General features: G+C 43.0%; 2 protein-coding genes across 3 annotated transcripts in view; both read right to left on the bottom strand.

Moving 5' to 3' along the window:
- LOC306786833 (neurabin-2-like) overlaps positions 1-3,155 on the bottom strand; it is a 29,437-nt gene extending 26,282 nt beyond the window's left edge. For both annotated transcript variants that reach the window (XM_079281722.1, XM_079281721.1), the window contains exon 1: positions 3,018-3,155. The gene's annotated coding sequence lies outside the window, so the exon portion shown is untranslated. The remainder of the gene's footprint in view (positions 1-3,017) is intronic.
- A 4,755-nt stretch (positions 3,156-7,910) lies between these two features.
- On the bottom strand, positions 7,911-26,120 carry carhsp1 (calcium regulated heat stable protein 1). The gene is made up of 6 exons (XM_079282619.1): positions 25,983-26,120; positions 12,373-12,536; positions 11,151-11,259; positions 10,280-10,347; positions 9,599-9,671; positions 7,911-8,648 (listed from the first exon to the last, which is right to left on the bottom strand). Exons 2-6 carry the CDS (start codon positions 12,461-12,463, stop codon positions 8,486-8,488), a joined length of 504 nt encoding a protein of 167 aa, XP_079138745.1. The 5' UTR covers positions 12,464-12,536; positions 25,983-26,120; the 3' UTR covers positions 7,911-8,485.
- Between the last annotated feature and the right edge of the window lie 956 nt (positions 26,121-27,076).

Here is a 27,076-nt window from a genome sequence, read left to right on the forward strand (position 1 = left end):
AGACATACTTACAGACTAAGGTCTCTCAAGGCTACCAAACTGAAGAAGTAAAATAAAGCAGCGTGTCTTCTCATTAGAATCTAAAAGCAACGAGGCAATAACTTGTTGCTCGTAGCTCATCTTGGTTTGCAATATAACTCTGCTGTCCGGAGTCTGCATTTGGGTCCTTGAACACACCACATCATGTACCGGTACCTTCATGGCTGAATAACAACGAATGGCTGAGATAAAGCAGACTATCATCATACCAGCCACTGTAAACACAATTATACATGAACTAAGATCATATCTGGAAGATTTGCCACAATTGTGAAAAAGCTGATCTTCTCATGCAGCATGTCGACGTTGCTCATAGCTCTGAATAGCATTTATGGGTAACTGGCTTGGCCAGTTGCTGCTAGCACAACAGCTATTCAGAGCTATGAGCAACAACAATTACCGAAAAGTACGGTAGTTGACGATCAGTTTTCTGCTGGTCTACTTCACATTTCAGCTTCACTTTCAATGCCTCCTAAGAACTAATCTTAAGGGTTAGGGTTTAAAAAAATATGCGTCAACATGCATCCGAACTGAAAGTGGATTAAAAAACATGTTGGTTCATGTTACTGTTTGTGTGGTAGCTTGCATCCTTTCCCATGGCAACGCTGTTGTTACAGATTGTCGGGTCAGACTTACATAAGATGAAATAAAGCGCTGTTGAAAACAATGCGTTCTGGGGAATGACGGAAAGATCCGTTTATGTCCCTGCCTGGACCCACATTGACTCCAGATTAAACAGCTGACCACGATGAATGAAACACACACACACACACAGTAGGTCTTGTGACACTGTCTTGCCAAATAGTAGATTCTCACACACTGATCATGTGAACTTATAAGCGAGCAAATTCAATGTAAAGCGAAGAACCTTTTCGGGCGCCTCTAGAAACACACACACACACACACACACACACACACATGTCGTTGTTGAGACCAATCTGGTGGCTCCTGGTCTTGACAAACACATATAACATAAATAAACCCGAAATGCACAACACAGACAAACATAATCTGTCTCCATCTGACCAGATTTCATTTTACACTCCACCCCTCCTTTCCAGGAACGACTTCATCTGCCTCCTGCTACCCCTAATCCTTTGTGGTTCATGGGTTTGCTTCCAGTCATTTGTTCTGGGTCCTCACTCCTTACTGCGCTTTGGTTGTCCTCTTTAGAAAGACAACGTCGAGCATCTTAGTGCCGTCAATAAGGACACCTGAGGACACAGTGTGGAGTTCATGTTTCTTTTTATAAAAACCTGAGTTTAGTCAAGGCATTTTACAATTTGCTTGTCCTTCACCCGTTCACACACACACCGATGGTGGCGGAACTGGCACGCAAGGTTGCAAGTTGCTCCCTGACAATCGGGAGCAACTCCTGGGTTTTGTTGTCTTGCAACCAAGGACACGTTGACGTGCGGACAGAAGTAGTCGGCGATTGAACCGCCAACCTTGCGATTAAAAGGACGAGCAAATGTAAATTAAAATGTAAAAAACAGACATTGGTCCATTTGTGCTCCTCCATTCTATTTTGTAACCAGATTCAAATGTAGTGCATCACCGAGAAAGATACCTTCCTCCTCGAATGTTACACACACACACACACACACACACACACACACACACACACACACACACACACACACACACACACACACACACACACACACACACACACACACACACACACACACACACACACACACACAGCCTAGCCGTGTGTTTGACGTGGTTCGTCTGGCAACAATGACCTTCATCCCATACTGTAGGACTGGAGCTCTGTGCAGCACGTCCGTGGTCGTGTGTGTGCGCGCACGACGGCCAACGCGGTCAGTCGAGACGGACACTGCTTGTCCTTCTGCGCTGACATCAAAATGTGCTTGCCCCGTTCAGACACGCGTAATAATGAGTCCTTAAGTCTCCGTGCCCGCCACAACGTCTCCCGTTTATGTCCGTGTGCGTCACGCGCACTGTTCAACAGAAGCCACATTATAGCGACGACAATGACTCCCGTCTGTTCGCCCCACAACCCCTGCATCTGTCGAGGAGGAGACTCCCGGGCCTGGCCTGGTGCGACAACGGTTTCTGGCAGACACACACACACACACACACACACACAGTGCGTGCTGCTGCTGCTGGCTAGAGAGAGGCTTTGTTGGCATACTCACACGACATATGCTGCTAGCGCCGAACTTCCATCGAAAAACGTAAAGTCGTCATTGTGCCGTTGCTTTCGTAGCACTAAATGTACCGTAACCAATACATGTTACAGCTCCTGCGTATTATTACTCCTCGTTAATTCGGCGTGTACGTAATACAACGAGCAACGTTTACTTTACAGTTTACGGTTAAAAACGAGTATTTGTTGTTAGCGTGTCGTCCCACTACCCCCCCCCGCCCTCCCGTCAAAATACACCTTATCAGAAGGCGATGCGCTGCGCTCGCGCATCACGATTCGATTCTAACTTGAATTAAACAGGGTTTGATACGTCACTCGCGCGCCCGAAATTGCCAGAAGACGGCTGAGTATCCAACGAATTCGTAGTTCGCATCATTTAGAGGTGTTCACTTTCAACATGTAAGCACGAGAGTTTAAAACAGCAAGATTTTTAAGGGAGTTCGGCGCGACGTTCTTTCTGGGAAAGAGACGAACGAGGCGCGCGCATTCCGGATGTGTTTTCTTTTTGCCCCCCTTTTTTTTTCCTGCTGCGAGTTATCCCGCCGTTTAAATGCAGCACATACCGACAATTACATTGAGCAATTACGGTTATGTCTGCGTTATAACGTGTGACACGCGGCCGGTTTAGGACCCGGAGGCGGACTGACGACGGGCCCTTGCTGGGTGTCTCGTCTGTCTGCTGCTCTGCGTCGCTTCCTTCCTGCAGCCTCTCGTCTTTCACAGACGAACGGTACATTTTTTATTTTATTTCTTTTTTTACCGAGGGTCAAACCGTGCTAAAGCCACGCGCTGCCATCCATACCTAGTATTCCAGTTAGTCAGATGCAGCAGCCCCGGTGCCCGTTAGGATCCGTAGGGGAGACAGTCCATTGTCCTGCTGCAGGCTGCTGCTGCTGCTGCTGCTGATTCCTCCTGCGAGAGAACAGACCGAGTGCCAGCCTCCCTTCTGCTCCTCCCCCTCCCTCTCCCTCCTCCTCCCATCATTTTCCTCCCTCTCTCTCTCTCCTCTGCTACTCTTTTGCGTCCTTTTCCCTCATCCACCCCCCTCCTCTTCCAATTTCAGTCTTTTTTCCAATCTCTTCAACTTCACACCCCTCACCCTTTCCTTTCTCTCTTCCTCTTTTTTTTTACTTCCTCCTTTCTCCCCCTTTCCTTCCATCTCCCCAGTCTACCCGCATAACCTTTTCCATCCTTTCCTCTCACCCCCATCTCCTCCCCCCTCCTCACCATCAGGTGTATTAGAAGCAGTTCTCCCCCTCAGTAGATGCAGATGGGCATCAGTTGAACATGTTTACCTCATTAATTCACCATTAATCCACTGACAGACGTCAGTCATTAAGTCACGTGCACAGACAGCCGATTGGCCTCATATGACATCGTCCACTTACTCTGTTTTAACTGACGAGATTACCTGTTTTGGTGGCTGGCTGACTTTTTTTTAAAAAGCCGTTTGGCAGAAGCGACAGGTCAGTGAACCCATCATTTCAGTTACAACATGGAGATACAGCGACCTCTACCGGCCAAAACAGCTAACACCACACCACTACCACCACCACTACTACTACCGCTATTGATACTACTACTATAGTAGGTTAGTGGTGATGTGGAGTTATGTTATGTTTATATTGTTTGATACGGACATTACAGTAGCATTATAATTGTAACATACATTTATGCACCAGGACCAGATGCACTGTGTTTAGTGTTTATATCGAAACGCTAATTTACGACACCTGTCCACAGAAGACTTTAAAAAAGTTAAAATAGATACATATACAGATACATACACAAAATACATGTGTCTACAGGTGTTCGGAGTGAGAACAATGTTGTTTCTCTTTTAGCCATGATTTAATACCTCTATCAAAAACATTAAAATTGTGTTGCATTTTCAATTAAGTTGATACAGTTCCATAGTTTTGCTCCTTTAACAGAGAAGACTGATTGTCCAAATGAGGTTTTGCGTTATGCAATGAGACAGTTCCCGTTAACTGAGGCCCGTGTGTTGACTCTACTGGTGTCTTTTAAACAAATTCATGACGCAGGGAAGGAGCATGACCATGTAGGCATTTAAAAGTAAGCTTTAAGTTGGAATAGCTTATGAAGCAGTAAGTAAGAAGTACAATCGTGTGGTAAAGTGTTGAGTTAGTGTACTTAGTGACGCCACGATGCATTTTCAAGTAAAAGTCACAACAATATACATAAGAAATAAACAGCTCTCCAAAAACTCCCACGTGTAAGTCTGTATTAAAAGTAAAAGCGCTAAAGTAACGTTTTCTGTAGCCCTGATGTACACAATGTGGGTTTTTTGGGGGCAGGGGTCACAAGCCAAAAAGGTTAGGAACCACTGGTTTAGGTGAAATCTAAAAAAGTAATCAGTAACTAAACCTGTCAAATAAACCTAGTGGAGGGGAAAAAAGTAAATCTTGCTCTCTAAAATGCAAGGCAAGGCAAGTTTATTTGTATAGCACATTTCAACAACAAGGTAATTCAAAGTGCTTCACATAAAACCATTAAAAGCATCAAAACATAAGGCAAAAGAAAAGGAGATTTCAAAAACAATTAAAAAACAGTGTAAGAAATAAAATGCAGTAGTAAAATGCAGAAATGCAGGAAATTGATTAATATATTAATTGAATGTGGTTCAATTAAAGGCAGCAGCAAACAGAAAAGTCTTCAATCTTGATTTAAATGAGCTGAGGGTCTCAGCAGACCTGCAGCTTTCTGGGACTTTGTTCCAGATATGTGGAGCAGAAAAACTGAACGCTGCTTCTCCATGTTTAGTTCTGACTCTGGGAACAGAAAGTAGACCGGTCCCAGACGACCTGAGGGGTCGGGATGGTTCATAAGGTAGCAGCAGATCAGAGATGTATTTTGGCCCTAAACCATTCAGTGCTTTGTAAACCAACAGCAGGATTTTAAAGTCAATTCTTTGTTGGACAGGAAGCCAGTGCAAAGACATCAGAACTGAAGTGATGTGATCCACCCTCCTGGTCTTAGTGAGGACTCGAGCTGCAGCGTTCTGAATCAGCTGCAGCTTTCTGACGGACTTTTTACAGAGACCTGTAAACACACCGTTACAGTAGTCCAGTCTGCTGAAGATAAATGCATGGACAAGTTTATCCAAATCCTGTTGAGACATAAATCCTCTAATCCTTGATATATTCTTCAGGTGATAGTAGGCTGATTTTGTAATTGTCTTGATATGGCTGTTCAGGTTGAGGTCTGAATCCATAACTACACCTAGATTTCTGGCTTGCTTTGTGGGTTTTAACATCAGTGACTGAAGCTGAGCGGTGATTTTCAATTGTTCGTCCTTGGTACCAAAAACAATTACTTCTGTTTTATCTTTGTTTAACTTAAGAAAATTCTGGCACATCCAGTTGTTGATTTGTTCAATGCAGTTACCCAGCCCTTGTATGGGATTATAGTCCCCTGGTGACATAGTTATGTAGATTTGTGTGTCGTCTGCATAATTATGATAACACACTTTGTTGTTTTCCATGCAGTGAAGTTGTAGAATGAAATCGTATAAAATGCTTAAGCAAAGGGAGTAAATGTACTCGGATACTTCTCATCGCTGTGCTTTTCATTTTGAGGTTTAACTTTTGAGAGTGACAGTTTAAGCAGCTGTTTTTCATTTGTGTACAAATATGTGAAACCACCAGAACTAGTACACTACGCTGACATGACTACGCGGTGAGGTTATGAGGTCAACAAAAGCAAATAACCGAGATAATTAGTTGACTTGTCATCATCACATTAACTGCTGCAAGAGGCGTAGTATTTTTTTAAACAGTAAGAAAAAAATACAAGTCTTTGATTTATTTTGAAATACATTTTTCTACCGGAAATGGCAGTATCGTGTAATTGACCGTCGACATGAGTGTAACTGAATTAGTCTTTACTTCTCTGTAGTGGTCACTATGAGGAACTACGACTCTGATTTATATATTCATGCTAATACACGGTGCTAGTGTCGGTAAAGTTATTATTGTAATCAAACAATACATCTTTATCAAAGTAATTGTTGCAATAACCGACAGTCACGTGACTGCTGCTGTGTATGGCGTGATGTGTAACACGCTGCAGTGGACGTTCTCAGCCTCAGAGCCGTTTAATGACGTCTTTAAACGGCTCTGGCTGTTCTTTAGTTGAACCGACAGCAAATCTACTTCCGGTGTTATCATTTCAAAGTAAGGTAACTAAACTGAAAAATAAAATCAAAACAGGATCAACATGCTGATTGTTCTCGAATGCAGTTACAGATTGCAACTCCGCATTCCCCAAAGGTTATTACAAGTATTTACACAGATTATAATTATTCTTTAGAAGTATCAATAATGGTATTTATCATCATGTGAGTGTTAAGGAAATTGTTAATTATTTGTATAGTTATATACAGCTTTTATCTAACAAAATCCCTTATGCTATAGTAATTTATTTGACATTCCTCTTTTAATCTTCCATTTTTAATCCTAGTAATCTGTGTCATCCTTGGTGAAAATGATGGATGAATGTGGGCAGCAGACATGGCCTCTGAACTGTGAGCTGAGCTGTAGTAACCAAACATGGACAGAAGAGAGCAGCGGACGGCGGTTTATCTCAGGTGGTCATGCGAAATCCAATGCATCAAACATGACACTGGATTTCAGATTTAAGAAACATATTATACAGTATATGTTTACTGGACTTGTGTGGCATTGAAGGTGGTTTGAAAGTTCGTCCTAAATGGTGATACGTCGACACTAAGCCTGATAAATATATAATTTAAAAAAAAGCTGATTTGTTAACTGTCCATGTCAAGTCTGACAATGTATAATTACAATGTTCCATTTTTAAGTCAATCCCCTATAATCTACGTTTTTATACATTAAAACATTTTATACACAGATGAGTATCACTTCAAATAGTTACTATATCACGCTTTAACTCATTTAAGATTTTTACTAATAAAGGCCAATGCCTCGTCCCCTCTGGAGGCCAGCTATTGGCTGATTTCGGGAGAGGTAGACATTTTAGTCCTTATTTTAAAACAGGAGTCACTGCTCTGAGGATTTTTCTCTGACTCATAAATCAAAGTTTAGGATCCCTCTTCATTTTCCCCACTTTCATTGACTTAACCCTTTTAACAGACATCATTCCTGATCATAAAATACCAAAAATAGTCATTTACAGAATTTAAATCCCTTAAATGTAGTTATTTTATTTTATATTTATGCTAAGTATGATTTTTATTTGTTTTTACAGTCCGTCAATTACAACAAATAATGCAGCGCTCCATAATACAGCAGAAATAAACCCCCTGTGGAAATCAGGAAAATAGCGTGCATTGGAACCCGTATGGCAAACAGGAGAAAATTACACAATGTACTAGGGGTACTAGTACATTGTGCAAATACTACAATTTTGAAGCCAGAGCTTATTATCTTAACATTTTTGTCTTTAGGAAAAAGCGTATGTATTTGGTTACATAGTTTATTATAGACTTATTATATAGGAGCTGAGGTTGAACTTCCAAAATAAAATAAAAACAAAAACGATTTAAAATGAAAAAGCTAAAATTGTACCTTGTGATGCACAAGTTTTATACACACGGGCCCAGTTCACTTATTTTGCGTCACACTAACTACAATCACAGTTTGCCAAAGATATTTATCCAAAAAACTAAATAAATGCGGAATCCTCTACGACGTACTGGTTGAAAAAACTTTAATTCACTCGTATAGCCACCCACACATGAGGAAACGCAGATGAGAGGTCGGATAAGGAGGCACAAACAGCTGTGAGTTCTCTGGGTAGAGTAGGTACACACAGTACACCTGGAGAACAAACGAGCCGGCGGCTCCTTCAGGTAGCATGAGTGGATCTTCCCGATCAAACGAAGTAACAACAATGCCTCAACACGGGGGGGGGGGGGGGGGGTCTACACATCTAAGCAGGAAACCTAATGCGACTGTGTTCCTATGATAAACATCTGTTCCACCGTAATCATACACCTATTGGTTTAGCAGTCAGACAGCGGTTTGGTCTCCCAAAGGACAGTTACTCACTCTCCAGGTCGGGTGGAGGAAGCCCCCCCCCCCCCACACACTTCAACATACAGAGATGATTAATATGTCCCTCTGATTACTAGTCACCCCAGCACATCATGTCATGTCTCCTTTATACGCCAACAGACCTCACTTTCAATCCCACTATCCAATCTTCTACTACTCTGATACCATAAACCCCCTCCCCCACACCCACACCCACAGCGTGGGACAGCGCTCAGCCGCTGACGACGCGTCCTGCCCAGGTCTCGTGTTTGGTCCCCGGGTTGAGGTGGGTTATGGTCACCTCCACCGCCTGGACCTTCTCCTGCCTGGGAGGGATGCAGCAGATCTTGTAGCTCACCTCGTCGCCTTCCACCGGCACGTACTCGCCCTCGATGCTGGGGGGGGGGGGGGTTACAGGTATAGTTTAGTATTCTCCAAAACCGTTCGAAACATCTGGAGGAAAAAACGTTCCGTTGGCTGCATGATAATAAAAAAAAATTAAAAGATTTTTAACCAGACTGGATTTTCTATCCAGGTAACCGGAAATTACATCATGACCTTGTTTCTTTTTGTTTATATTACGACGATGTTTTGTCACATCATATATGAAAGAAATGTTGGAAAGAAGCAGCAATACATCAATATGACAAATAATAAAAAAAATTGCAAGGAGAGATACTGGATGTCAATTCCGGCTGCCGTCTTTGTTTGGATGAAAAAAAAGAGATTTTTTTTATTGTGCAACGGATGGAAAATCTTTTCATGAACATAAAAAAAAGAACAAAAAAGAAACGTGCACACGGAGCATTACATGAGCTCATTTGAGTCCTCAGACTTTCACGAGGTTCATAGAGAGCCATACACATACTGAAGCTATCGCACTCCACCAATCAGAGGACGGCAACACTGAACTGAAAGCTCTTCAGACATAAAACGCAGACGTCATACCGAGCGAGTCCAATGGCAAACCTTTTGAAGGAAGATCGAAACTGAACTTCATATTGCCGTTTCAGTTTCAAAGTGTGTGTGTGTGTGTGTGCACACTGTTGATGTCTATGGTTTAAAGCCTGTGGCTGATAACAAAGGCACCGCGGTGAAGGTCATCAGATATTCTGCCGTCCTCCTACACACTCCTGCAGCTCCTGTGTGTTTCCCTCTACTCCCACACAGACCCTGACAGTGATTAAAGCAGCGCCCTCACTATTCATTCATTCAGTCATTAGAACATATTATGCCGAGTTCAAATAGACCCCCCCCCCACCCCCCCAAGACACTACCATACAAACACAGGCTCGTTCTCACAGCACACACACACACACACACACACACACAATCACTCACTCACTCCGAGATGTGGACGAAGATGTCGATGCCCCCGTCGGACGGCGTGATGAAGCCGTGGCCCTTGGAGCGGGAGTGTTAATTGAAGCAACTGATTGTGCTCCCAATTATTGCCAATGCATTTCAGGTGTGAGTGTGTCATGTGACTGTCTATTTAAGCTGATGCACCTGCGCAGAATAAAATACGTGTTTTCTCAGAACTTGACCCAGTGGCTGCAGATTGTTTGTTCTCCCAGGTTTAAATGTGTTGAGTCGGTATATCTCTAGTCAAGCTCTGCAGAACAGGTTATGGGCCCAGATGCGTTAGACGTTTGTGCAAAGAGATATCCGGCGTGAGTAGCCACTGAGAGACATTTGCTTGTGTGCGTATCTCACGGATTGGAGTGCCAGCACCATGAGCGGACATACGAGTTCACGTTGGTCTCGTCTTGTTTTTAATGGGGACGAAAAGAACTATGAACTGTGGGAGACAAAGTTTTTGGGACATCTGCGGTTGCAGAAACTGAAGGACACCATTTTGAATCAGCCCGCCGATGGCGCAGAAGAAAACGCACTGGCTGAGGATGCGGCGAAGAACGCGGAAGCGTACGCGGAACTGATCCAATTCCTTGATGACAAAAGTTTGTCTCTGGTCATGCGAGAGGCAGCGGATGACGGGCGTGGAGCGCTCAGGATTTTGCGTGACTATTATGCAGGCAAGGGTAACATTTACACACACCGGTAAACGCCGGACCCTCTGACGCACGAACTGTCCTGCAGGGGGGGGGGGGGAGCGAGGGAGAGAGTGGGAGCGAGACAAGTGAGCGTACCGAGGGGCATGTTGATGAGGCTTTAAAGGGTGTCAATACGAATGGGACGGCACTCTGCTGCGACGCGTCACGTTACAACGACATAACATGAGATGTACAGTTGTGGATATTTATTATATATATTTTTTTTACTCCCCGATTTAAACGTCTTCCAGGCCTTCGCCTCACGAGATGAGAGGTAATGTTCAAATGATCTATTTACTCGTTTATGTCAAAACAGCTTCAATAACAAAAGGAAATGTTTGATGAATAAATGATGACTAATAAATACTCTGACTGCATTCCTCTGCTCTCATGTGTCTTTATCTTCCATCTTTAATGTTTCTGCATGAATGTAATACGCCAGGCTTGTGCAAGTACCTTTGCCCAATCCTCAATTTCACTTAACAGAGCCTGAACGCATCATAACGTAAGCGAACGCATACTTCGTTCATTAGCGGTGCTGCTAGCATTACTGCTAGCGTTGCTAGCTCTCCTCTGGTCAATGTAAACACGGATTGGTTGTTTACATTGTAACATTATCAAAGATCGGCGACCAGAAAAGCATAAATGATGTCCTGATGGCATATGTTACTGAATATTGACAGATAAAGATAGTCAGTAAAACTGTATTTCACACTGTGATGGTTAACGTTAAACTGTGTCATTAATCTGCGGTTCATCCGTGAGGGGGGGGAACCGTACGGATCGACAGTGGTCCGTTACACCAGCGTCCAACAGGAAGAGCGTGAGAGTGTGTGCACTCACGCCGAGCAGGTCCTGTTTCTGCGCGTGGGCAGGGGGCTGGGGATGAGGTAGCCTCTCATGGGGGACGGGGAGCGGTCTCTGTGTCTGCAGGCCGGAGGACGCAGGGACTCTGGCGGGACAGAGGACAGTGTGTTACATCATGACAGATCACTCACGGCAGCAGTGGTTTGCTTCTGTGCTTCCAGGACACTGTCACCTGAATAGTGATTTAGCATCAATGGGGGGGAAGAAGTACTCAGATCCTTAACTTAACTGATCTTTAACAACGCATTGTATTTAATAAGCTTAGTATAGTTAGGCATGGGTATCGTTTGGGTTTTTCCCGATACCGGTGCTAAAACGATCCTTTTAAAACGATACCGGTGCCTAAACCGATAATATATTGTTCAATTTGAAGAAAAAAGTAACCGTTTAAAGTATACTATAAATATAAATAAATACAAAACACTTCGCTTCAAATTACAGCTTCAAACTTTTTAACTATGAACAATATATTAACTGTTAACAGTTTACAGTATACTTAAATAAATATAAATACATACAAAACACAAAACACACACACACACACACACACACACACACACACACACTACAGCTTCAAACTTCAGCAATTATTTTGCAGAAATATGAGCATATTTTCCTTCTCTGGCAAAATAAGACACGTCTCATGACTTATTTTACCAGTTGGTGGCGGTAATGCGCCAATTCGTCGTTTGCCAACCGCCAGTTGGTCTCAAAGAAGAAGAAGAAGAAGCTTTTGCGTGCCTGTGTTGTTGTGCATAAGAGCGACAGCGCTACGTACCCCGTTGTAATAATACTATGAGTGAGGAGCGGAGGACCGAGTCCTGCTGCCAGGACGGAGTCATCAGAGTAGTGTAAAAAAAGTATTTCAATCGGCTCAGGCACCGAAAGGAAGCACCGAAATCTGCGTTGCGTTTCGGTCCGGTAGGTACCGGTCGTATAGGAACCGGTTCCATATTGGCACAGAGTTTCGGTGCCCAACCCTAATTATAGTTGGATTCATTTAGTTTACTTATATAGTTTGGTGAGTCTGAACTTACACCAAAGTCACACAATAATACAAACAAACTAACAGATCGAGGCAGATGTAGACCAGCAACTCCAGCGTTCTGCGAGGTAAAATAATGTTTTTTGTTGAACTGATATACATTTTTTTAGGTGGGTCTTTATTTTAAGGGCTAAATAGAAGTGTTGCCTTTACCTGGTGACACTGGGGAACGTGTGGATCCTGCAGAGGTGAGCGGAGGGGTCACGGGGCGTGATCCCTGGATGGGCGTGGCCTGAGATGACATCACGAAGGAGGTCGAGTCAATGGGCTGGGAGGAAGGAGAGGGGGGAGGGGTCACTGAAGAAGATGTTAAACACCTGGAGAGAGAAGGAGATACTTAAGAGTCTTCAAACTGAATCAAACATTATTCACCAACATTAATGCACCAGCGCACACCAACACACAGCACCACCTCTACCTCACCCTGTAAACAACAAACACTGAATCGTTGACCCGCTGGAGCAATTCTCAGAACCCCCGTTACCGTGGCAACACTAGTTTGAGGGCCGAGGCTGAGAACAGTCCCCTCTTTCACCTCGGGGCTTACGTCATCTGTCATGACAACACAAGCTATGTCAACCAATTAGGGATAGGCAGGAAAGAAAACCGCCATTGATTGGACTTTTCCCGTAACGAATATAATGTTCAAAGAGGAGAGAAAAAAAAAACATGAGAGAGAGAGAGAGAGGGGGGGGGGCACTGTTAGACAAATATAATTAAAGGAGAGAATGACGGAGGCAGCAGGAACGAGTTAGTCAGCTCCTGGGCGTCAATACTTTCCATTTTCTAGGTCTCCAAAAACATTGTACAGGCTGTCATGGTACTCACTGAAATGATCCCTGAACGTTTCATCTACCTCCATCATCAGGTCAAGAATCTTACTTTGTAAGAGACTCTGGTTTATCACCAAACACTGTCAGTGCTATACCAGCTTAACATTACCACTGTTACTGTTAGCGTGTTAGCTCAAAGCCTCACGGAGGCATGGCTGCACACTCTTGTTCTTAAGTATTCCGCTGTACAATTGTAGGCCGCGCACCCCCTTCTACATCCCGACCGGGTTCACGCACCCCCAATCCCCCACACCTTAAAAAAGAAGCCGCAACAGAGCCTATTTATAGCCGCATAGAAATCGGACCAATGAGAGAAGTTTGCTCGCGCGTGGCGTTTGTTTACAATATTTAGTCCGCTGTTAAATGTTGCAGTGTGAACACAAACCGAACAAAGGGGCAACTGCAACATTGTATCATATTAATCCCTGAATCGGAACAAACTAACTGAAGTCTCTCTCTCTCTCGCTCTCTCTCTCTCATCATATTTGCATGAATGTTGCTGAATGAATTAAGTTAGCTGCACAAGCTAGGCTAGCTAGTGTACGTAAAGACAGTCTGGCGGCAGGAGCTGAAGTGCATTTATTTATTAAATTGTACATTTTTAAATTTAAATCTTACAAGGGGGATTTTTATAATTCATGTAACAGAGCGTCTTGGGTTCGTGTATAAGGGCACTTATCATACAGTGGTAACTGGAGTCGGGAGATTAGACATCTTGTATCAGCCCACGACTCTCTTTATTATTGTTTTCTCCTTTGGCCAGAGGCGGGGGTTGCGCCTTCGCTGCGGCAACCCTCAAGGGACATATCATCGTCAACACCAGAACGACAAACATGAGTCTGTTCCATCCATGTTTTTATTTTGTGAAAATTATATTTAATATTAATTATTACACCATTAGACCACCATTACATTTTTCCTCCATTTTGGGGGGTGCGCACCACACTTTGGGAATCCCTGGTTTAAAGGATATATCCCGGATGTCAAACAGATTAAGCGGCGTAAACAGGTTAAAAAGATAAAAGCTAAAGATACAGATCACAGTGTAAAAGTGAACCATTACATCAACTGATCATCAAGACAGAAGACAATGAAATTAAGGAACAACACTGTTACTGCAAAGCTGGTAGGTCTTTATTCACTGTTACAATCACTTAAAAGCTAAAGCAGCCTGTGTGTACATTCAGTGTACCATCAGTAGCTAGCGTAGCATAGAAGTGTAGTAGTGCTAGCTTTGTCAATGTACTCTGCTAATGCTAGCTCCACTGGTTTTTACATAGAAACATAACTTTTTACAAATGTATATTTCCTTACAACCTCTCCGGGTAGCGAATATCACTATTACACGTTTAACCAGGACGAGCTCTAAATCCACGAAACCCGCCTAAAAATGAAAAAAAAACTATTGCATGAGTATATGGAGCAGTCTTCTGACTTTAGTTTTTTGCATACGGCTTGAAATCAACCGTATTCTGACTATGAAAGTAAATTGAAATGGCAATAAAATGTATAAGGGAAGATGTTTCTCAAGGATCATTTTCTTAAAGTGAACTTCCGTCACTTCCTGTGGCCGTCAGGTGAAGGACAGAGAGCAGCTCTGTTAAGAGAACACTCAGTCAGGCACAATTCAGTCCTGATCAAACGGAACAAAAGGCAGATCAAGACTTCTGTGATGGCTCATCAAGCTCTGTGGAGTCTGGTTTTCTTTAAGCACTGGTATCTTTTGCCAGAACAGAACAGTTGGTTCTGTGCGAAGTTTTGTTTTTTACAGATGTTTAACTGACTCTTTAAAGATCCACAGATGAGTGCTAATCTTGAGTGGGTCTCAGTTGTATTCAAGTTATAGGACGGTCTGCTCAGCCTCCATGCAGTCGGCTGCACACAGCAGGAGCCTGGCGACATGTTGTCATTGCAAAAGGACAGCTGATCCATCTTAACCCAATAGACGGGAGGGTTAATGTAATCACAGCCTCTCTGGACGCCATGCTACCTGCCCGGAGGAGAGCAGCAGGGCTCACGACCAACAATCCACACACACATCCTCACTTATATACACGTTTCAATCATTTAGTCACACCGTGATGAGCCCGATCCCCCCCCCCCCCGCCGGCCATTTTGAGAATGTGAATCAACTCAAACACACTCACGGTTATTGATTTAAAATGACCGAAGGGATCTGAATGAAACGGGAAGTACAAATCATTTAACATGATCTGTTCCTCCGGAAGTCTTTTTTAGGGCGCTGATTGGCTAAATTGTAAGTCACTCATTTATTTCTTTAATCAGTGATTGGCTAAGCTGCTGATTAGACCAGTCTTCCTTGGTCCAAATCGATCTGGCCCCAGCACGTGCAGTAGAGACGTGCACGGGGACAGCTGAGAGGTGCACCAGTGGAGAGGACAAGCAGGGAAAAGCATTTATTTTGCGCAGATATCCTATTTCACAAATATTACTGGGTATATTACATAGCTCAAAAACAAACATTGACAATTTGTATAATTTATTAATATTATAAAAAAAAATTTATAATATTATAATTCTTTATTTTATTTTTTTGTGGCTCAAGGTGGGTGGGGCCAGGCCCTGTGGCCCTCTATTGGCCGGCCGCCACTGTACAATAATGTGCTAAAGGACCTGGGGGGAGTTTGCACAGATTATATTAAAAGGTCAATTCAATTGGAATTTGTTTATAATGTCAGAAACGGACAGACACGATGGGCCTGTGTACTGTGGAATTTTCCATGATAGTGTTTTCCAATCGCCACACCAGCCAGAGACCGTGCTGATACAGCAAATACCAGCCCAGTGGGACACGTACACACACACCTGACGCATGTGTACATGTATACATTAGCTCTCAGGCCAACACACACAATGTGATGAGGCCATTATTGTGTATGACCACAGTGTTTGTAAATACATAATGCAGCCTCTGCAGACTCCATTCACTGGTGTAGAGTTTCAGTCCGGCACTTTCTGCAAGACTGGATCCACATTCACCGCATGGAGCCGCATTCACAGAGGAAAGCGCGACAGCTTGTAAAGAGGTAGTCCTCGGCATCTCTACATGAGTTTATGGCCTCAATCTCTAGTTTCAAGTCTTCTTCCATTCAGCATGTTGTTTGTTTAGTAAATGATGGTCCATTTAGAGTAAAATAGACGATAAAGCAGGGTATGCGTTAGGGGTTGTGTTTCCAGTTACCGTTTTGGTCGCCTAAAACAAATGTCTTAACCAGCTTTGGGATGGACTTAACGCCACCCTCTCGTGTCACTTTTGGTTTAAAAACAACAAAAAATACAAGATGGCGACGGACAAAAAGAGTCTCATACATTTTGTATGTTTATTCTACAGTACTTTACTGTAGGAGTGAAAATAATGATTATTTTTACCATCGATTCTATAAATCATAACCGTTTGATCCATAAAATGTCAGAAAATAGTGAACCGTCACATTTTCACCAAGAGTGCTGCTGATGAGTCACTGCGGCGTCTCTTTTGTGAAGCAGCTGTGAACAGTGGTTGTTGACAGCTCCAGGCAGCTTACTGAGGAGCATGCACCATCACAAAGAACGAGATGCGCTGCTTTAAACACATTATGCTGCCAGGGTCGAGCACTGACGGCAGAACGCATTAACCTTAAACACAACCAGCCCATTACATTGAGCCCTCTGTGTGCTTGGAAGCCAGTGTGTGTGTGTGTGTCTATGCGTGTGCAAGGCTCAATGTGATATCCATGTGTGACAGACAAGAGATGGTCCTTCTCCTACAATCTGATGACTCACCCTCCGACGTGCGTCAATGCAGAATCCATCCCATATTTCGAAGGTTCTGAGCGCCGAGCCGTGCACCTCCAAGATTTTGGGGCAACGTCGCAATGATTGGCTCCGAGCAGATGGATGGCAGTCGGGTGAGTTCTAAAAAAAAGTAGACTAGTCTACGGCGAGAGAGCAAGACTACAGAAGAGATGGGGTCCGTTCTTGGAGACGCTTTGACCGCAATGAACATGAACGACCAGACGTTCCGCGCAGACCGCAAGAAGCATAGAAGGGCTTTTATAGTTATAGTGATCCGCTCCAAGCTGGGTTCTTCATTCAACCTGAAATTTTGCTTCATTAGTCATCAATATATAAGATTGAAAAAAACAAAAGTATGCATCTTTGAGTGCCTGATCTGTGTTCTAACTCTATGGATGAGGATGATTCATTTCATACATAAAAATCAAAATAGGTGGTTCAGTTGATCGGGTGATTTATTCATACGGGTGCACTCAGTGCAGAGTAGGTGTGGAGTCAAAGCACGGCCTTCAATCAAACTATTTTTTTTTGCCTCATCTTTAGTCAATAACCTTTGAGTTCATGGAAATTAAACTCCTTTGAGCCGACTTGAAAGAAAGCACAATGATTCCTGTTAAGTGGAGAGACGTCTCTTTGGCCTTCAAAACCAGCTTTTGGTGTCAAAGCTGAAATTCATAATAGCTGCTAATTAGCATGTCCTTTTATCCAGCTTGTGTGGTGGAGAATATTAGACGGACGCTCTCCACACTCTGCCATCAAGACTTGCCAGTCGTTGATCAGTTTGTCCCGTGATGGTTTTGTATTCAAGTTACCTCAACGACAGTCCAACAGCAGCAATGTGGGATGCAACGAGCACAGCGTCTCTGCTATCTGTGCTGCAGTTCGAGGAAGTCAACGTACAATACACCACGTTCCCTTCTCCTACTCTCTCCCCGGTTTCCTCACTCTGACCCTCTCCTCGGGGTGTCACGACCCAGCCTGTTGATCACCACTTCCTGGATACAGCAGGGAAAAAAGGAAGCAGCCGCATCTCATCCTGTGCAATCACCAGAGAGGGGAAACGATTCAGTAGCTGAGGGTGGTGTTTGGTTGTTTTGAGGAATCTCTTTCAGCCTTTTGCAATGAGACCACCAACCTGAAATGGCATCTTCCTTCCACGTTTTACGGCTATCTCACCAAGCGGTACATTTTTACTGCAGTTGATTTGTGTTGAAATTAACTTTTGGTGGGCATACTGGTGCATGGGCAGAAGGGCCACACTGAGATGATGAGAGTGAAAAACACAGAGTTGAGGCAAAGGAAAGAACAAGACACTGAGAAAAGATGAGACGTGGTCCCTTCATTTGTTACAGCAGCATCAACAACAGAGCTTCTCCCATCAGGCACTGCAGCTGACTTAGTGAAAAATGACAATGGCTGCTCTCTTCTCCTCAGTATTGTGTTGGCCAAGAATGAGACAAGATACTAATGATCTGAACTGAACAACGAATGAGCAGATGAGAGCCAATAACAGTCGTTTCTAGGCGTTAAAAGAGTTGTACCACTTCTAAACTGTAGCAGGTAAACTCAAAGTGTCCGTGTTTCACTTTCAAAACTGTCTTTACTGAATTTCAACATGTCCAAACAACCCTCCCAGCTGCATTTTCCGACAGCGGGGGTGGGTTGTGGAATCGTTGCCTTTCCTTCTATATGGACTCATGTCAAGTCAGGGTGACCTGTTACACAGAGCTGATGGGAGTAAAGAACTGTTCCTCAAACAGTACGGGGGCTATCAGTATCAGGTTCAAAGATCATGGACAAAAAGGATTGTGACTAAATGTCTTCAAAATAAAACTTTACACAAAATGCTGTCAACAACAACAAACTGTCTTATTCCTACCGGATGGCAGTACAGCAGCTTAGGAATGTCGGCACTTTGACCCCGTTGGTTTCAACACTTACAGTCCTCCTGACCCGGCAGTCAAGTCTGAATCTGCTGCAAACAGACAGTGGCCGCGCTTCTTTTCATGTTTATAACCGTCTGGTTTGTGAAACCCTTCTACGTGTGCGGGGGGATTCATACTGCAGTCTAAAAGACCACTTCCCCCAACACCGGCAAGCACCACAAACCCCATGCCCACTGAGAAACACCTTCCACCAAGTGTGAGCCACAGCTCACTCAGCATCACACTGATAGAAGTGAGAGTTAGGACAAATGTAAAAAAAAAAAATAATAATAAAAAGCTTAAAGCGAGACAACGGAACTTTTGGACTCGGCGACTGAGGCCACAAGTGAGAATTATGGGATTTCTTCAGCTAACATTAGCAACTGGTCATAGCGGACCAAGTACGCCTGTAGCAGAGAAACCTCAGAATGTGTTGCATTGATGAAGTATGCGTTTTTATTGCGTGTAGATTTGTCAAGAAAATTGAGTGATTAATTTCTTCAACAGTACACGGCCTCGCTGTGAGAATTAAAGTCATTTAGAATTTATCTTATAATTCATTGGTGGAAGGTATTTCTTAAGACTTAAAAATACTCCACAGAGTACCTCCAAGAGGACTAAACGGTGTTCCCTTCAGATCTGTCGGCACTGCTGCCGCTGTTTGCGCTGTAAGCACCGTTAGCCTCTAGCCGCCGGCTTAGCCAGCACCCCGTTGAGAGATGTGTGTGGAGGCAATCAATCACAAACGTGCTCTGAATTCAAAATGTAGCACCTTTAAGTGCAACTTTAATGACAGCGCATTAATGAAAATGGATTACTGCACTCTAAACAGAGTGAGCAGCTCCATTAAGGTTTTCTCAGATGCAGCTTGCGTGTTCTGTGGTGTTCCTGCTGACAGAACAGCAGGGTGGCAAACAAATGCAGCGTCCCAAACACACACTCCACATTACAATGAAACCTGATCTTGTGTGTGTCCTGCACCACATCAACATACAGCTCAGCTGAACTTTACTCCATGTGGATATGTTTATCCTGCAGAACAACGCCTCTCTCTCTCTCTCTCTGTGTAATACAACACCTCTGGTGGTAATTAGCCTCAGAGCTACAGCTGAGGAGTTCTGCTCCAAAAAGAGATGTTACACAAAGAAACACAGAATTCACATTCGAGCGTCTCAACGCAACTGATGATTTCAATTCTTATTCTGTTACGTATTTAAAGAAAAACAAACTAATTATATTGTGAAAGCAATTCTGGATTAAATACAGATTTCAAAAGAGTTATTTGGCAAAGCCACTCTGGTCTGCCTATGTAGGACCAGGTAATATGTGGTAACTACAGACAATTTGTACGGGGCCAATGTGACCTCTTCAAAACCCTCACATTTGGAAGCTGAAAATTGCTTTCTTTTACTTTGAAAAAAAACTAAAACCTCTGAGCTGATTATCTAAACTCTTGATGATTCATTTTCTGCATCAGGAAATAAGTAGTAGCAGTAGTGTTAGTACAATTTAACTACAAATGGCAACAATAATACACACAGACACGATTGTCACTTCTAGGCTACCGTACCTTGAGTTGTGTGCTACGGGGAACATTACACAAGCATTAAATGTGGCCCGTGGTGGATGTTGCACCGCTAAGCCTTGAAAGTGCAAATAACCTTGAAAGGGCTGATTAGACCGATTTAATTAAAGAGAGACTTTCGCGAGCTCCACCTTTAACACGACTGAGAACTGGTTTGAGACCTGCTCTCCCTTCTTGCAGGAGGATAATAAGTCATCTTAATATCCTCTTGCAGTAAACGATCTCTCAACTCCTGCTGTGTGTTACACAAGCTCCCGGCATATCTTTAAAAAAAATGACAAATGGAGGGCTGCAGGGATGCGTCCAAAGTTTCTCTTGAATGAATTAAACCTCAGCCGCCGCAGAGAGGAGCGCCGAGATGGAAGCTAAGCTAACCCAGCTAGGACCTGAGGCTAGTCCGCTACCCAGCATGCTGCTGGCTGTCTGATGCCCGGTCGCAGAAAGATAAGATGGATGAAAGTGGTGACTGTTGAGCCCACACCTTCACAGAGACCTGGATCCATCGTGGTCCAGGATCAAGCTGCACTTACTACTCTTGTTTTTTGATTCCGGTTTGTTGCGTTACAACTGAATTTCGTTGTGCATCCCTGGGTGCATGAAAATAAATGATCCTTGAACCGTCCCGTCAACGATCTACAAATGCCGTTTGAAATGGCCGCTGTGGCGAGCTAGTCGCCCGGAGTCTCATTTGATTGGATGATTTTTTTAACTTTGTAAACGCCCCTGAGGGCAGGATGAGTCAAACATTTAAAAACGTTTTACAGAAGAGAAAAGACAGGTTTCTTTATGCTGATTTATTTTACATACAACAAGAGATAACTGAATAACAAACCCAGGGTCGGAACTGGGAAGATGCATTTCTCATTTCCCTGGGCCTTTAAATTCATGCACGTTTTCACTGTTTAGTAAAAAGCTGCTTGCTCGCTCTTCACAGAGACTGTTCTCTCTGCATAATCAGCCAGTTAACCAGCTGCACACGGCACACAGCCTCTGATGTCCTGTTGGGTCTTTTGTTAGCTGGTCTCTTGTGTCCATGCAAACTAAAACGGTAGGCTAAAGTCAGCCATGACGGTTAATGTTGCCAACACAGAGTGCACAAAGTTGCTGCTGAAGGCCGTTTCTACCGCGGCTATTTGTCTACGTGCAAAGTTGGAGGATCATCGCTGGTTTGGTACGCCCTTGTTTGGTGGTGATGTGTTTCACAAAGCATAAGCATAATAGAAAAGCCTCCCGGGGACATTCCAGTCATATTTCAATGAGACTTAGTGGAATTCCCCCCCCCCCTCGAGGCAACCAGCAGGTAAGAAATAATTACACATTACACACAGGTGAGTGAAATGCAGACGGGCCACTACAACATAACTCACTCCTTTTTATGCTGTTTTATCTTCCCGCGTCATCGACATCATTTCTCTCCAAGCAGCAAATATCACTGTTTTTCACTAAATACCTCGATATCGATATTGCGAGATTTGTATAAACAGTCAGTATTGTGGATAGAATGACAGAGTGGGCAACAGTGAGGAGAGTTCAGAAAATGACTTCACTGCAGTGCAGCCTTTAAAACAAGGTAAAGCTAACACTTATGCCATAATATGAGATCCAAAAACGAAGACGATGTCTAGTCTCATATCACCATAGTGATATGTCGATAAAATATAGATATTGTTGATATAGGCCTGTTGCCCAGCACAAGCACTGAGCAAATTTCTTTAAACATGTTCAAAATAATAAATATACTTAATTAAGCTTACAGTATATGAGCAATTGTCATCAAATGGTAATAATAAGACTGTTAGGCAGTAGTCTACAGATTCAAAGTGTTTTCTTCGATTTTTTAACAAAATGTTTTTGTTGTTATTTATTGTTACTATTACATTTTTTTTTTTACTTAAACAACTATTACCAATTATTAAGTTAACAATGCCTTGATTACATATACATCATTAGTCAGTGTGGAACTTTTGAGAAAAACATTTTTATAGCACCGTAGACATTTCAAAAATGTGCCATTTGAAGGTCCAAATTCAGTTCAGTTTTTGCGTCGTAAAATATCTTAATTGACTGTCAGTCAGGTATTATTCATTTCCAGCAACCCTCAAATCAAAGAATAAAGACACTTTGCGCACAATTTAGGTGTATTTTCCCTTTAACTCACAAGCTGCAGGTAGCATGTTTTATACTTCATGTGAATATAATTCATTTAATCTAATTCCCATGCTGCAATATGTATGCTTTGTTGGGATCTTATTCTGAAAACCGGATGTTCGTCTGAAGAAACCGGATGTTGTCTCACGTTAATATTTCCGCAAACTTCCAAAGTCCTTCGCTCGCTCCCGATATGTGCCGTTTATCGTGAATTGCAGCATATAGGTGCACGAACATGTAAGTGTCTGCTGACTTTACCGCAGTCTCAGGTCTGATTAAGAAGCGCTCCATTTATTTATTTATTTGTTTAGAACGTTCGGTGCTTCACGGCCACGCAACATCAGTCAAGGCGAAAATTAAAAACATTCTATGGCAACTGGACCGGGTCATATAGGCTATGATGTCATTGACAAGTTCATTAAATTATCATTATTATTAGAGGAAATTATGGGGGCATTTTTTACCCCTCTCCTAGTGATAGCAGGGGCAAAATTATATTTCTTAGGGGCAGTTTTGCCCCTTGCCCTCGTGTATTTCCGACGCTGCACAAACGTCCACTCAAACTCAGGTTTGGTGGTCACCGTTCTATCACAAAACATGTTAGGCCATAACTCAAAAATGGAAATGCTAATTATGGCAATTTCACACAAATGTCAAATAGGATATAATGACTGGGTGACATTTTGGACAAACATGGCTGTAAACAACATGACAATGAATTTTCTTTATATAGCGCTTTTCACAGACAGTAGTATCACAAAGTGCTTAACAAAGCAGACATTTAAAAGCATAAAAAACACAATGTGACCCTAGGGTCAATAAATTATCTACACAGAGAAAATGAAAAAATTTAATAAAAAATTAAATAAAAATGTAAAACATATTTTAAGAGCAGGTCTAGGACATGGGTTTACTTTTACACAAACGCCAGCCTAAACAGGTGGGTTTTGAACTGTATCCACAGTATTTGCGAGGCGTAGAGTTGCAGGCAGAGCATTCCAGAGCCTCTGGGCCACTGCCTCAAAGGCTCGGTCACCACGGGTCTTAAATCGTGTGCGTGGGACTGACAGAAGACCGAGAGCGTTTGACCTGAGAGTGCGGGCGGGTGAATAGGGGCGAAGTAGATCAGCTACATAAGCCGGAGCCTGACCGTGAAGTGCTCTGTAAGTGATGGTGAGAATTTTAAAGTGTATCCGAGATGCTACAGGGAGCCAGTGGAGAGATCGGAGTACGGGGGTGATGTGAGACCGTCGATTTGTCCTGGTGAGTAATCTGGCGGCAGCATTTTGGATGACCTGCAGACGGTTAAGAGCAGATACACTGAGTGATGTGAAAAGTGAGACTGGTTGGATGTTTGACTGGCTAGTTTATTATAATTAAGAAAACATAAATGTTTGACATTACCTAGCTCCAGCTTATTGTTTAATATAATACTAAATTGAATATTTGGGGATTTTTTCTTGGACAAAACAACTAATTCTGATCAAATTAACCAACTAAATTAATCAAGAAATGAATTGCCAGATGAATTAAGAATGAAAAAATATGTAAGTTGAGTGTGTTATAGGTTGCCTTATACCACTCTTTCAAAATTGTTATTAAAGGGATGTAGCTCAACAATTTTGGAAATACATTTAATTGCTTTCTTTGTGAAAGTCAGAGGATAATATCGCCGTCATTCTCACGTCTGTGCGATAGATATGAAGCTACAGCCTGCGGCCGCCTAGCTGACCGTAGCTTAGCACGAAGACTGGAAACAAGGAGGAAACCGCTAGCCTGGCACTGTTCAAAGGTAAGGTGCATCTTTTTGGTTTAATTTATACGAAAAAACAAAGTGTAAAAAATGGGAGACATCTCATTACTACTACAAACATATTCCAGACGATAGTGCATTCCAACTCTTTCCAACAGTTAGAGGAAGGCCCTGAACGCAGCAGCTCTCTCTCTCATGGCTTTGTTGCCCACATGGTACTATCACAGCAGATCGTATTGCACAATAACATGTAAGGCCTTCACACCAAGCCACAACAAGCTACAGACCCCCATTTGATTGACCGTTTGATTAATTTGGCTTAGAATAAAACTTTTAAGTACGTACATTTTTATGTTTTCAAAACTGCCAAAATGCTATACGGATTACTATATCGCATACACACTGCACACAGTTAGTATGTAGAATGGAATCGGAGCACAGCATTGGACCGATTCTGATCACAATAATGCCCAGTACTCCCAGCATGGGATGCCTTCAGGCTGCAATGCATTCTGGTCTACACAGACTTATTGGCACCACCAAATGCAATGATTATTTTAAATGGTTAAAAATCATTTCTGTTACCAAACATGCGAGTACGAAGAACACTGCGCAAAAGGTTTTTTTAAAGGCCATTACGGCTTATTTGCTTACAAGCTCAGGTCTGCTGGAATTAAACACATGCACTGGCAAAGTGTGATTTTAGCCTTGCAGTCCACCCCTGAACAAGCTAGAAAACACAGTAAGGTATACAGTAAGGCTTTCAACAACAACCCAGTTCAGCCGTGTGGAATCTCAAGTCACAAGTAGCCTGATGACATTTAGACCTGTGAATCTGTCTGCTGCAGATCTGTGTGCAGATCTGAGGAGGCACCTCTAACTTCTAGAGCCAGCCACATCCTGCCTGCAACTATGTTATGACCCATCCCCCCTCACCCTACCAATCTTCATTGGAAGTCTGGAACCAGACACAGACACCCCCACACACACACACCCACACCCACACACACACCCACACACACACACACACACCCACACACACACAATCCCTTGCCCACCAAATCAGCCGATGTTTTTCTGTTGTTTCAACCAACAAGAGGCCTGTACCAGGACTAAAAAACAAGGGCTTTCCCCTAAACCTCTCCTGTGTGGTTAACGCGCACGGGCTCACACACACACACTTAAACTCTTCCCACATATAATTAGCCGCTGATAGATACTGGGACAGTCTCACATATCTTAAGCGCCGACGAAGCTCGTCTTCCATCACTTCATTAACTCGAAATGAGAAGTTTGTGTTGAGAGGAAAAAACATTTTTAAGACTTTGAATGAAAGCGTCGCGCGCGCGCGCCCACACAAACGCTCTCCCTTTCTTTGTTGTTGGCTCGCGCTTGCTTGTTCACCTCCAAAGGAAGCGCGGGCGACAAGCCAGGAAAGCACAAACCGTAATGGAAAAGGAATAGCGTGGAATTTAGTAGACTTGAACGCCAATAAAAAGGTGGAAAGACAAACACGTGTCAACCTCGACAGCAACCAAATTATCCACTTTTACCACAACACATAACTGTAACCAAATTATTTACTAAAAGAGACCATATCCTAAAACCCGACAGTTAGCCTGTGATAAAAAAAAAGACAAATTAACTTAGTTAACGCTAATTGCTGAGGGAGTTATCCATGTGCCCCGTTCACTCATTTTTTTGTGACTGAGTGCATCACTCACCTCGTTCACTCCAACAACTTCACGGCTGAAGAGCGTTCTCGAGCCGGAGAAAACGCGTCCGACGAGACAAAAAAAGAAAACTTTGAGCGCAGTTGTTGTGTTTCGCCGGGTGAGACTCGTCGGGTGTGAGGCACAGCGTCAAGGCAGCGTACTCGAATGGGCGTGACTACTTCTTCTTCTGTTGCTTTTAATGGCGGTTGGCAAAACAGCTTTGGGTGCATTAGCGCCACCCACTAACCTGGAGTGTGGACGAAGGATAGCCCCTGTGACACGACAACAAAACAAAGCATATTAAAATAATCAAACAAACAAAAGGAAACGAATGAAAAAAGAGAAAATAGAGAAAAAAACCTTTCCTCAAATTATATTTAATACTCTCGAGGAAGTTTACAATATTTGTCACCAAAGCTTTTCTTTAGTACATTGATGATATTTTCCTCTCCAATCGCTCTGTCCATTTTTCAAAACTTGTCTCTCTCTGAATCGTACCTGTGACAGAACAATAAAACATCAGCACAGTTTCTTCTTCACAAAATTCACACTTTCCATTATTCTGCTTTCTAATAACATAGAGGGAACTGTTAAGACCAGTATGACCATCCCTTAGTCCAGTTAGAATCCTCTCCTCTTTCCTATTTCGTCCACTAGATCCTGCACTCCCAACCAATGGTTTATTTTGTAATAATAATTTTTAATAAACCTTCCTTTACTCCCTTCATTCTATTCGTTCTGCCATATCTTTTTGATGTGTCTCATAATCACCACTTTAGCGTCTGACATACTTGTATTTACATTAACGTTATTCCTCCCACTCTTCAAAGCACTTTTCGCTGCTTTATCCGCCTTCTCATTCCCATTAACTATGAGCATGGACCCACACACAATTAACACACAGCTGCATCTGATGGATTCTGAATAGTAATCACAGTATTTCCTACAATAAATCTGGCCTGATGTCCTCTACCCATTGTAAGTAACGAAGTCTCCTCGCACACTCAACATTGAATTCTGGGATTACTGCTGCTGCTGCCGCTCTACCAGTCTCAGGGTCTTTAGATCCATCTGTATGAATCTGTAAATAACGTTCATCTCAT

The sequence above is a fragment of the Melanostigma gelatinosum genome, assembly GCF_949748355.1.
Source record: "Melanostigma gelatinosum genome assembly, chromosome: 13".
NCBI classification, from domain to species: Eukaryota; Metazoa; Chordata; class Actinopteri; order Perciformes; family Zoarcidae; genus Melanostigma; species Melanostigma gelatinosum.

Bases quoted from the DNA above. Each gene is read 5' to 3' on its own strand.
- carhsp1 (XM_079282619.1), bottom strand. From the start codon at position 12,463: ATGTCATCTCAGGCCACGCCCATCCAGGGATCACGCCCCGTGACCCCT. The intron at 10,348-11,150 runs GTGAGTGCACAC...CCCCCCCTGCAG, and splicing joins AGAAACAGGACCTGCTCGGC to GACAGTTCGTGCGTCAGAGG. The intron at 9,672-10,279 runs GTCACGCAAAAT...GCTTCAATTAAC, and splicing joins TTACCCTTGCCTGCATAATA to ACTCCCGCTCCAAGGGCCAC.